This window comes from Megalops cyprinoides, chromosome 13 (assembly GCF_013368585.1).
Source record: "Megalops cyprinoides isolate fMegCyp1 chromosome 13, fMegCyp1.pri, whole genome shotgun sequence".
In the NCBI taxonomy this organism is placed as follows: Eukaryota; Metazoa; Chordata; class Actinopteri; order Elopiformes; family Megalopidae; genus Megalops; species Megalops cyprinoides.
The window spans coordinates 13,787,643-13,799,527 of NC_050595.1; the positions used below are offsets into that span (position 1 = coordinate 13,787,643).

Sequence of the window (11,885 nt, forward strand, 5' to 3'; positions counted from 1 at the left end):
TTATGTAGTTTTTACTTTTTGATTGTAAGCATTTTAGATTTAAATTCTTTAATGTTTTTGCTCACCTCAGAGACCACCAAAATGACTAACATATGTCAGCAGTGCAATAATAGTGGTTAGATTGAATGTCTCCACAAAATGTTGCTCTCACCCGACTGCAAGTTCCCTATGCAAACCATCAGAATTTGCATCGACTTCAATGGCAGGATAAGCATAGTGACCCAGAGCAGGGAAAGCATCAAGGTAAATTATGTGTTTAATATGTCTGAAATAATACATCAAGTCATTCATTTAAGGTGAAACGATTTCAATACATTGTTATCAGGTCTTAACTTTGAACAATGGGTCTAAGTCAAAATGGAATGAAAATATGGAGTAATTACCAAAAAGTAACACCTCATCCATTTATTAAACATTAAGGTGTAAATGGGCAAGATTTAATTTGTTTTTCCAAATATTGACTCATTTTATATTTCTTACCATTTTTAAATGACTTTTTCATAGACTACAGCTTTTCATATTTAAAGGTGAACCTAAAAATGCATAATGAACTCCTGTAGTAAAATATTCCCAGTGTTTTGGATTCACATTTGGAATCCCATTGAATGTTCCCCATTGAAAGCCACGAGTGGTTACGATACTCATGACCCGGTAGATAATTAAAGGATACATTACAGTAACAGGATAGATTTCTAACATTGTTTAGCTTACATGGTGGAAACAATGAAGTTGTCAGAGCTTAGTTTTTGGGGTCATAGTCTCAAATTGTATTTGTGGACAATACTATACTGCATTTGAGGCTTGAAAGCATCTATTCCCAGTGGAAGTGATGAAGCTCTTGTGTTTGGGTTGTTGTGATGACTCAAAGTCCAGATGCCACAAATGCATATGTTTATTTTTGTATCTCTGCCAAGACTATTTATCAGATGGGTGTCTTCACTGATAAAATCTCTAAATATATGCAAAGTCTCAGTCTTACAATAATTTACAAAATGTGTTGACTCTACTGAGAATAGACTGTATTTCAGAAGAGAATAATACATCTAGTGCTTTGGCACAAAGAGCTGGGAGCAGGGATCTGTTTGCTGAAGAAAAGGCAAATGATATAGATTAGACTTGGCATTTCCAGCTGGGTCAGCCAAGTTAATGATGAACACTGATGTTAGAGCATCAAACCTAATAAATTCAAGACCTTGAATTAACACATTGAATTTCTTTCTATTGGTTCTCTCTAGGGGTAAGGCATGGGAAGGCTTACTTGCTTTTACAGCTGATTCTCCAAACAATACGCAATAAGAGGTAAAAATGTGGAGGCCATTTGTCATTGATTACTCACACTCTTCTTTGCAGCCACTGTGTTCCTGGAATTCTGGAAGAGAAGACGGGCAGAACTCACATATGACTGGGATTTGATTGACTGGGAAGAGGAGGAGGTAGGGCGCACAGGGATAGAAACTCATAGGGTTTTACATCACCATAGTGGTAAATGTTAATTAATGTTAATGATCTGTAAGCTTGATTTCAGCTTACCACAGTCACTATGATGCAAAGAAGCTGAGACCTTTCTCAGTAAGTTCATATGACAATGAGGTCCATGTCCAATATACAAAAAAGAAGCCATTATTTAAATGAGAGACTGTATTTTGCTGGGGCCCAATAAAAGATGGTTGCTTCTAATTGCATACCATCATTAATACATCTATAATTCTGGGCAACATTTTACTGTCCTCATTGATATTGCCAAGTCTTGTTGATTGTTTCGCTTGGTTTTGGCTTTCTGTTGCAGCACAGTATCATTTTAGGTGTTTGGTGATCGGCTGGTGATTAGGGGAAGCACCCTGGAACAGTGGTTGGGTCACAGGATTCAAAATGAGTTGGAGGGTTGGTCTCTGAGAAAATAATACCCAGAAAAAAAAAAATGCTTGGCGAATGTTTTCCCTGAGGTCCATTTTAATTTTTCCTCCCTTAAGCTTAAAAATGTATATTGAGCTTAAATTGTATAAACACGGTAAATGGTGGTGATATAGGTTACCGTTGATCTCTCAGAGAACCAGCCTTTAAGTCTGGAGTGGCACATTGCTTCCATACCCCTGAGCAGAGCAATTCACCTAAATGATTAACATGGAAATTCACCTGTATTTTGTGTTGAAGCAACAGAAGCTGCACTGGGTAAGGTTGTCAGGGAAGTAAATAACTAACACTGTGGGAATGATGTGTGTTTCAGGAGGAACTGCGGCCGCAATTTGAGGCCAAGTACTCAAGAGTAGAGAGGGTGAACCCTATTTCTGGCAAACCTGAGCCCTTCCAACCCTTCACAGACAAACTCGGGAGGCTCATGGTCTCAGTGTCGGGGATCTTCTTCATGGCATGTTGTCATTTATTATTATTACTATTATTACTGTATTGATATTGTTATTGTTGTCTCATTTGATAGATGGTCTTATTCAGGCCATTAGTACAGTTTCATTAGTTTCATTAGTACATATTGATGCAAAAATGACAAAACAGCATCAGTATTTAAAATTGTTATAAACAACAAAATTGAATACAGTGTAATCCAAAATAACACATACCAGTACCACAGAAAGATTAAAGCACTCTGAATCTGATCATCTGAATATCGGTCATTTACATTAGTATCATAGCAGTAATTTCTTTTCCCTTTCCATGATACATCCAAGACAAACTTCGTGTGAACCTAAGGCACTGCTGTAGTAGCCTAACATCTCCCTCTAGTGGATTTCAACAGATACAACTCAGGAAATGAGAAATTGTACTGCCTATGCTTGTCTGCTCAGTTGTACTCCTCAATTGTACTCTTGCATGTGAATGTGATTATCTGACAGCTGGCTTTAATTGAGCTATGAGACAATCCACCTAATGTACTGACAATAAAAAAAACTTCAAATCTGGATCCAACATTGTATTTTTGACACTCGCTCTCACACTCTCCCTATGTCCAGATGTCCCTGGTAGTGACCGCTGTGTTTGCTGTGGTGGTTTTCCGCTTGTTTGCCATGGAGAAATTTGTGTCTTTCAAGTGGGAGTTTGTCAAGAAGAACTGGCAGTTTGCCACCTCTGGCACTGGCGTCTGCATCAACTTCGTGATCATCATGTCCCTCAACGTGGTGGGTTGAATGTTTATTGTTACCCCACACTGGAACCCGTATCTACTCTTATTAAAGGGCACTTACACTTCACAAGTTATGTTAAAACAGGATCACTTTGCAAAACAAATGTCACTTTACTGTGAATAGAATGTGGCAACATTCAGGTGTACTCGTCTGAATTTGAATCATCACAGATCCCATCTGATGTCAGTTATTCAATAAACACCATCATTTTAAAATTCTAAATTCATTATCCATTAATGTCACTAGCCATTGCATCACCAGTTATAATTTGTTTTTTTCACTGTGACCTTGTGAAATAAAATTACAGTCTGATTAGACATTCATGGCATTCTACCAAATAATTTCAGTATTCAATAGCCTAAGTTTCCATTCATTATTATTTCAAACAATGAAACACTCAGTAATGAACACATCAATCAGTCAATTTTTATACGTGATTAACTGAAGACACTGTTAGATCATTTTGTGTTGTAACAATAGCTTTCTGACATGTATGGCAGTGATTTCAATAATAAATCACTCATATTACAGTTCAGTATTCAGGCAATACAATACACTTTCTGTATTAGGTTTCTGTATTCATTGAATATTGAATTATTCATGTAATCAAGAGTTTCATATTTGTTTTTATAGAATATGCTTTTTAAGTAATTCATTCTGTAGGGCATTGTGCGTGAAAAATTGTACAGAAAAAATACAATATGGTCATCCCTTTTTAAAGTCTAATCTGTGGAATCTTGACCTTCTTATGCCACAAAAGTTTAAAACACGGTATGTCATGTTTAAAATTATTAAAAATGTATACTTATATTCTAATATTTCTTTTTATGTTACTTTTATGTTCACTGATCCTTTCTTTAAGAATATGTGATATTTTGTTGACATTCTAAATTGACACTTGAATAACATTTGCTTTATTTTCATGTGCTGAGGTTTATCATAATTATTTATATTTAAATACCATTGCACAGCCAGGTTCCATTTATTGACAATATTAGCAAAAAAGATAAACATAGGCCCCTTACATAATAAGATGTATAGCATCAATAAAAGAAAATACATGCTGACCGCTGATATTTCTGACACATCTTGATAGCTACCCGGCCAATATGTCATTTGTACATGCTAGCTGACTAGCTTCAATTTTTTTATTTAATTTCAGATACCTGGATTGGGTAGCTATGTAGCTAGCTAAGGTAAAAAAGTTGAAAGGAAGAAAAAAATTGATATCTATTTTCCATAAGTTCTGTATTTGACAGAAAAGGGGTTTAAACATTCACATCAGGTTGTGTGATTTAGAAACCAAAGCCTCCAACCACTTCTGGTTTTGTAAGAATGAGTTTTTTTTCCCTAGGTCAGTAACACTATACTTCAACGTATCTCATCATAATACTCACCTTTGTGTTGAGATGTTATTGGATCAGTTGCAGTGACTTTTGCAGCTGCTGTAACAGAATATGTGTCTATGTCCGTTGGCAGGTGTATGAAAAGGTGGCTTACCTGCTTACAAACCTAGGTAAGTGTTGGCTTCAATCTAAGGCTTGCTTCTTTATTTTCTATCAGCCAAAAAATACGTAAGCTGACGTTGCAATATCTGCCCTTTTTTTCAGAACACCCTCGGACAGAGTCAGAATGGGAGAACAGCTTTGCTTTGAAAATGTTCTTCTTTCAGTTTGTCAATTTAAACAGCTCCACCTTCTACATTGCTTTCTTCCTGGGAAGGTAGGGTGCATTCATTTGAAAGCCGATATATAGTATACTATACATGATGAAAAGCAGTTTCACTTGCTTGATTGACCACCACAGTTACTCTTGGGGTTTTAGTTTTGGGCTATTTTGTTTTGCATATATTTTTTACATCGCTACTTCCCCAAGTATTTTCTTCTGCCTTCCTTCAAAATGTAATAAGTCAGTTTAATCAATGTGTACCTATTGCTATGTTTGCAACACATTGTCATAGATAAAGGATTTGACATTGCACATATGACATTACACAATAATATCATTGGTACAAAGGGATTTTTGTCATCTCTCATCATATCAGCAGACCATATAACTGTTTGGCTCAGTGACAAACATGCAATTGCATTGTCAGCTATGTTGTATTCACCATCCCTGTCCATTTATGCTGAAGCCAATTTGTTGTCTGCCTCTTGCATTTGATGAATTACTGCAATGTACTGAATCACTGAGGTGTATTGGACTGGCTGAATAATAAGAGGCTTGAACAATGATTTGTCCAGTGATTGGGTGACATTTCTTAATAAAAAGTAATGAAAGTAATAAAAGGAGGCAATTGCTTTTTTTACGTATTGATTAAACTGACTGTTCAGATTTCTGTTCAGCACAGGTCATTGCTGAATTTTTCGATAGGATGATATACTGCATTGCAAATTTCTGTTCAGATTTGCAGGCAGACCAGGGAAGTATAACAAGATATTTGACACATGGCGATTGGAAGAGGTGAGTTATTGACAGCATTAAAACAGTAATCTTTGTAACCACCGACATACTTTCAATAGTTTTAATGTGTCTTAGGTCCTATCCAAACTAGTAATGCAAAATGGATTTCATTCATACAGTTATCATCCTTCCATGTTATTTCAACGGTGACCCATGCTTGTCATTACTGTTGGCATAAGCATTAGTATTAGTACTGTTACCATTCATGAATGCATATTCAACTCATTTATTTTTCCATATATTCCATAATGTTTATCTGCATATTATTATTTTGTAGCAATGGGAATTTTTTATATGGTAGTATGGAGTATGGCCACACATGTTTTGATGATTTAAGCAACTAATGGTTGGATGATTTACACATTTGCTCAAATGCTTGCTGCACCATACTGAGCAAAATGTGTATGACATGAATGTTACTTGTAAGTAGTTAGCTAGTTAACTAAACTCAAAAAACTTCATAAATGAAAACCATACCATCAAATATGGAGAAAATGTCCAAGAGTAAAGTATAGTCCCTTGTTGGGATCAGCATTTGTTGTTGGTCGTATATTTACTGTATTATTTTTCAGTTTGATTGATCAACAACCGAAGGGTTTGCCACAGACCCCCTGCAACAGGCCTTCATTGTGAATGATATAGATATTCATACATATTCATAGCTGCATGTGACAATTTAAAATTGACAAGGATTGCTTACAGTTTTGACAATCCACAATGCCTGATGAAATAAGCAGTTAAAATGTTAATGAATGTATCATGTCAACATAATATAGTCATTATGCAGGCATTAAGAATGCCTACTCTGTAAGAGTATACTTGCGTGAATATTTCTCGTTATCAAATCTACCGTTGTGCATTCTCTTTTTTTCAGTGCCATCCCAGTGGCTGCCTGATAGACCTGTGCCTACAAATGGGAGTCATCATGGTTTTAAAACAGATCTGGAACAACTTCATGGAGTTGGGGTATCCGTAAGTACAAAAATTGCCATTTACTGTGGATAATTTCAAGAAGAATCTTGCATTCTGTCCAGGAAGAAGCAAAGAAGGAAAGAAAAAGAAGTCTCGTGCTACATTGGCATGATTTCATATGCATTACAAAAAGTGTAAATTACTTGACCTGACAGTGTATATTTTGAAGTATTTTCTCTTTTTTTCCATTTCCATTGGTCTTAGTGTTCCTGTGATGCATCCCAAAACCTCCCCTTCTCTATCACGCAGCTTTAATACTAGTTTTCCTGGGCTATATCAAGCTCACAGTATACTGTGGTTGTGCTTTGCTCTATGCAGGTTGCTTCAGAACTGGTGGTCTCGCAGGAAGATGAAGAAAGGAGGACAGATAGAGAGCAAGGTGTTACTACCACAGTGGGACAAAGACTGGAACTTGCAGCCCATGAATGCCCATGGTCTGGTGGATGAGTACTTGGAAATGGGTAAGGTCAACTGAAAAGCAAATTTCAGACTGCTGCTGTTGAGTCTTGGTGACTGATACCCCTTTTCCACCAGCTTGCTGTGCTGTGAAATTCAGAATATATCTTGGCTCCCCTGTATCTCAACACTGGGGTGGCCCTGCTGAGTAGGATCCAACCATAACATTTTTGGTCTGTTGCTATTTCACTTTGACAGAATGAAATAGGTTTACGAAAGGAATACTCCCTATACCTGGGTGGATACAACTTAATAGCACTCCCTACATTGATGTTCAGAAGCAGTACTTTTTTCCCTATTTGAGTATGAATGCAGGGAAATGCTTCCAAGCCTTTCATGCTATGGTCAGTTTTTTCTGGCTGTATACAGTAAACAGGCATTTCTATGTTGCGTTTTTGTAAGTAGCAACTACTCCGAAGCCATTTGACAGAAACACATGAAACACTAAAGGAGGCTTTTATCAGATCCTGTTCACTTTGAAATTTCCTGGGTGTGCTACAACATGTTTATGTAAAAAGATTATTATTGTAGGGATTTCAGCAATCCAGGGCCAGACTTAAATGATAACCTTAGCCTGATTTGACAAATCTAGACCTTGCTTAAGTAGGTAGTATACCCAATTATTTGTACATTTATAGATGTATCATATGCTGCTGTGATTAGACAGTGAGAGGTTTACTGAGTTCAAGCCTTTCAAAGCGTATTCACATATGTTGTGATTGGATAGTGAGAGGCTGACTGGGTTCAAAACTTACATGGCATAATCACATATTCAGCACTATAAACACGACTTGAAAATTTGTTTAAGGACTGTTCAGTCCAAATGAATGTTCTTTAAACATGAAAACTGTCACAGCAGAGATAAACTAAAATTATTATTAATTAGGGTTCACCATGAGTTATACATTGACATCATTAGCCAAGATGTTGTAAAAAGCTTGGCAATCTGGATGGCCTTGGAATGGCTTTGTGAATAGGAGAAATGAGTGCACAGCTGTGTGAAGTTCCTGCTGGCTTAAAACAATGCCTTTCTTTTACTTTTCCCATCAGTCCTGCAGTTTGGCTTCACCACCATCTTTGTGGCAGCCTTCCCTCTGGCTCCTCTCTTGGCCCTGCTCAACAACATCATCGAGATCCGTCTGGATGCCTACAAGTTTGTCACGCAGTGGCGCAGGCCCATGCCAGCTCGAGCCACCGACATTGGTCAGTCCATGTTTAACACACTACCTACAAATTGCAATGTGCTACGGCATCTTTCTCTCTGATGCAATGTTAAAATTGATACAATCTGTGTTCCAGGTTTTCTAGCCTCATAGCATGCATCGTAAAATGGGTTCAGTTTTGGGCTTTGATGTTTGTTTCGGTATCATAAAAGACAATTGTCTTCACAAAAGATGGTAGAATACAATTGCTGCTAACAAACAACACTCTTCACTGTGTGATACCCATCTCAATGACAGTTAGTGACAAACTGCAATGGTGTTATTCTGCAGGTATCTGGCATGGAGTTTTAGAGTGGATCGGTGTGCTGGCAGTCATCACTAATGCCTTTGTCATTGCCATCACCTCGGATTACATTCCTCGCTTCGTCTATGCCTTCAAGTATGGCCCCTGTGTGAACCAGACATATGGAAATATGTAAGTACTACACCATTAAGCTTCTTTCTGCCTGATTGGGTGGATTTATCACCAGTTAGAAATAATAATTATTATTCTAGTAATTTGTTAAATTTGTTAAAAAGTATTATTGGCTACCTCAGGGGAGGGTATTTCCATAATAAATTCACAAAAAACGTGCTGATCTTCATAAACAACTGGTCAGATTGTATGAATGAGTGTTATTGACTACAGAACTGAATGGCAGAAGGGCCTGATGGTGCTGTTGCTCCCACAGATGCCTGGCAGGCTACATGAACAGCAGCTTGTCAGTGTTCGACATGGGAGACCAGAAGAACGGACATCCGAGATACTGCAGGTGTGTGTTTAAAGCGGGAAGTGGGTGGGCTTCAGTTCCAGGGTTATTACCTGAAATGAAAATGTTTTATAATGGAAATAAAAATGAAAACAAAACCATTGTGACAAATATTTTAAATATTGTATATTTTAACAATATAAACATACAAATGAACCAATTTAACATCAAATTGTTTAATATTCCAACCTAATTTCACTTTTTTTTTTTCCAAAACCACTTACCACTCACTATTGGTTTTAATGTTAAATTGACATTGCTAATATCACCAGGAAACATTTTCATTTGTCCCTTCTTAGAAGTCAGTTATAGCTTTTTTAACCAGATGTATAATTTTAAAATAATTTATTTAACCAATAATGCCATACTGGGTGTAAAAATACTGTGAACAACTATAGACAGTGTTGCAAAGCACTGTAACACGCAATGGATTTCATTAACTGAATGAAAGTTGTATCACAGCTCGGTTAGTGAGCTATGATGAAACTTTCTACATGCTCAGTCAACTGAAAGCATTCAACAATACATACATTTTAAAATAAGGTCAAACTTCAGCTACTGCACTCCTCCAAAATTACAGTGTATGTGAACTTACTGTGCTCAAGCAGGCTTATAAATTTAAAAAAAAATAAATAAATGACATTTTTAGCCATATTGGATGTGGCTGAAATCCAAATGCTCCAAAAAATATTTTTAGCGTATCTACACAGTACACCCATTGGCTTTCAAAGTTTCATATGGGGGAGAAAAAGTGATGATAAAAAGAGAAATAACCCACAGACGCAGTAGGCTCCAATAAACACTGATTTGTCGGGCAGTGTGCTACCAGCCTCTTACAGCTGTGGGTTTTGTGTTTGCAGATACCGTGACTACAGGGCACCGCCCTGGAGTGCTCAACCCTATGAGTTCACCCTGCAGTTCTGGCATGTCCTGGCTGCCAGGCTGGCCTTCATCATCGTCTTTGAGGTCAGTGATTCTGCTTCACTTTCCTTCAAGCAGTTCTGCACCAGGCGGACATAAAAATGGCGAATCTCTCACAGTTAATTTGAGAGAGAGCCCCCTGTAGCGAGCTGATACGAAGAGCTTACAAGAGTTTGTTTTGGAATTATTTCTCCCTGCTCCACAGCTACGATATTATCACAGTGCATGTGCCGTCTATGTTGATGAAGACACAAGGGTTTCAGATTTAAGTGAATGAATTTAGCTATGTCTTTTGCAAAGTAAACTAATACAGATCCAAGCAACCTGACTATCTGGAGGGGAATTATGTGTCTCAGTTTGGCAGCGATGACCTCATGAGATCAAATGCCTATGTTGCCCTCCCCTCTGGTTGGCACCCATTCCACTGTGTCCACATTGTGATTCATACAATCATAATGAGTGGCAAATGCTGACATGCAGATGTCCTTAGGCACAGTTGGCTGTCAGTGATGAGGTATTTTTGTTTGTCCCAACAGCACCTGGTGTTTGGCATCAAGTCCTTCATTGCCTACCTGATTCCTGACATGCCCAAGGGCCTGTCCGAGCGTGTGCGACGGGAGAAGTACCTTATGCAGGAGATGATGTACGAGGCGGAGCTGGAGCACCTGCAGAAGGAGAGGAAGAAGAATGGCAAGCGTTATCACCATGAGTGGCCTTAGCTATGTCCAACCTCATCCACCCACACAGAGACATACACGCTCTCACACCATATACACACACACATTCACACACACACACCCCCGGAACTCACTGTCACTGAGGCGGGCCGGCCTCACTTGGCTGAATCTGTGCTAAAGATGCTTTTCCACCTTCTTGGATCCAGACCTCTCTGTCTCCCCCCTATTACTTCCCATCTCCCCAGTCCCCTGAGATAATGGCTCCTGTACATTTTGATTCCTGCACCGATGCCCTACACCGCTTCAGCTTTTTTACCAGCAGGATGTCAACATGCCAGTGCAGTGTCGCTGCTTTGAAGGAGATCCTGTGCAGTTGTCGTGTTTACTATGCAGATCAAGGGCTGCAGGTCACCAGTGCTCTCCTTTCCCTCACACACCACTCACACTGTTGCTGTGGCTAAATGGCTGGGGCCACCCACAACACAGGTCAGTCTGCTTTCCACGGACACCAACATGGTCACTGGCTCCGTCTGACTGCGTGTTCGTTTTGCACGTAGGGATTCTTGTTGCCGCTAAGTGGCCCCATTAAAAAAAGGCTACCAAAAATATCAGACGCTTTATGCAAATAGACTGTATATTGCCCTAAATGCATGCAAAATTACATTCTGTTTTTTTTTTTTTTTTTTTGAAAATGCATAACCAACACACACAGACACACTGTATGAGAATATTGGTAAATTACAGTTCCATCAAAGAATGCTCCGTAAACTGCATGTTGGGTTTTGCTTCTAAGCACACCTTGTACGTCCTATGGTCTCGGTGCCTGGTTTGATGTGGAATTTTCTCCTGTGTGAGCCCTTTTTGTCATCGTGATTGTGGCAATGTAAATTGTCCCACAAGCTATGGGGCTGTGAGTTGCGAGCTCGATGTAGTTTGTCCAGTTGTGTGTGCGTACATGTTTGTTTGCGGTGAAATGGCTTCAACGGTGACATTGGAGATAAAGGAACTGCCTAATCGTGAACAGCATTTTGAGGTCCATTTTCAATGGCCAAGAAGCATGATGATTTTTGTCTTTCTATCCATCACCTCAACTCTTTGCCTTCAGCCTTTGAATTTTCCACTGTAACAGAAAAAAATGTACATTTTGCCTTAGGAGAATTTAAGGGTAAACCTTTGAAGAAATGCATGTTGAGAAAATGGTTTTACACATAAAATCTTTATGTTACACCATCAATGGCTCAATAACTAGCATTTCCGTCTTCTTGCAAGTTTTTAGTAGTATGTCTCCAC

General features: G+C 38.4%; 1 protein-coding gene across 1 annotated transcript in view; it reads left to right on the forward strand.

Annotated features, from left to right (window-relative positions):
* The window catches only part of ano3 (anoctamin 3), a 65,576-nt gene extending 53,691 nt beyond the window's left edge, over nt 1–11,885 (forward strand). Inside the window, exons 14-26 of the mRNA XM_036543176.1 lie at nt 1,351–1,433; nt 2,225–2,365; nt 2,964–3,128; nt 4,614–4,650; nt 4,745–4,856; nt 5,540–5,597; nt 6,472–6,569; nt 6,888–7,030; nt 8,076–8,228; nt 8,519–8,663; nt 8,920–9,000; nt 9,858–9,963; nt 10,455–11,885. Coding sequence (XP_036399069.1) covers nt 1,351–1,433; nt 2,225–2,365; nt 2,964–3,128; nt 4,614–4,650; nt 4,745–4,856; nt 5,540–5,597; nt 6,472–6,569; nt 6,888–7,030; nt 8,076–8,228; nt 8,519–8,663; nt 8,920–9,000; nt 9,858–9,963; nt 10,455–10,637 — 1,505 coding nt within the window. The 3' untranslated portion in view covers nt 10,638–11,885. The remainder of the gene's footprint in view (nt 1–1,350; nt 1,434–2,224; nt 2,366–2,963; nt 3,129–4,613; nt 4,651–4,744; nt 4,857–5,539; nt 5,598–6,471; nt 6,570–6,887; nt 7,031–8,075; nt 8,229–8,518; nt 8,664–8,919; nt 9,001–9,857; nt 9,964–10,454) is intronic.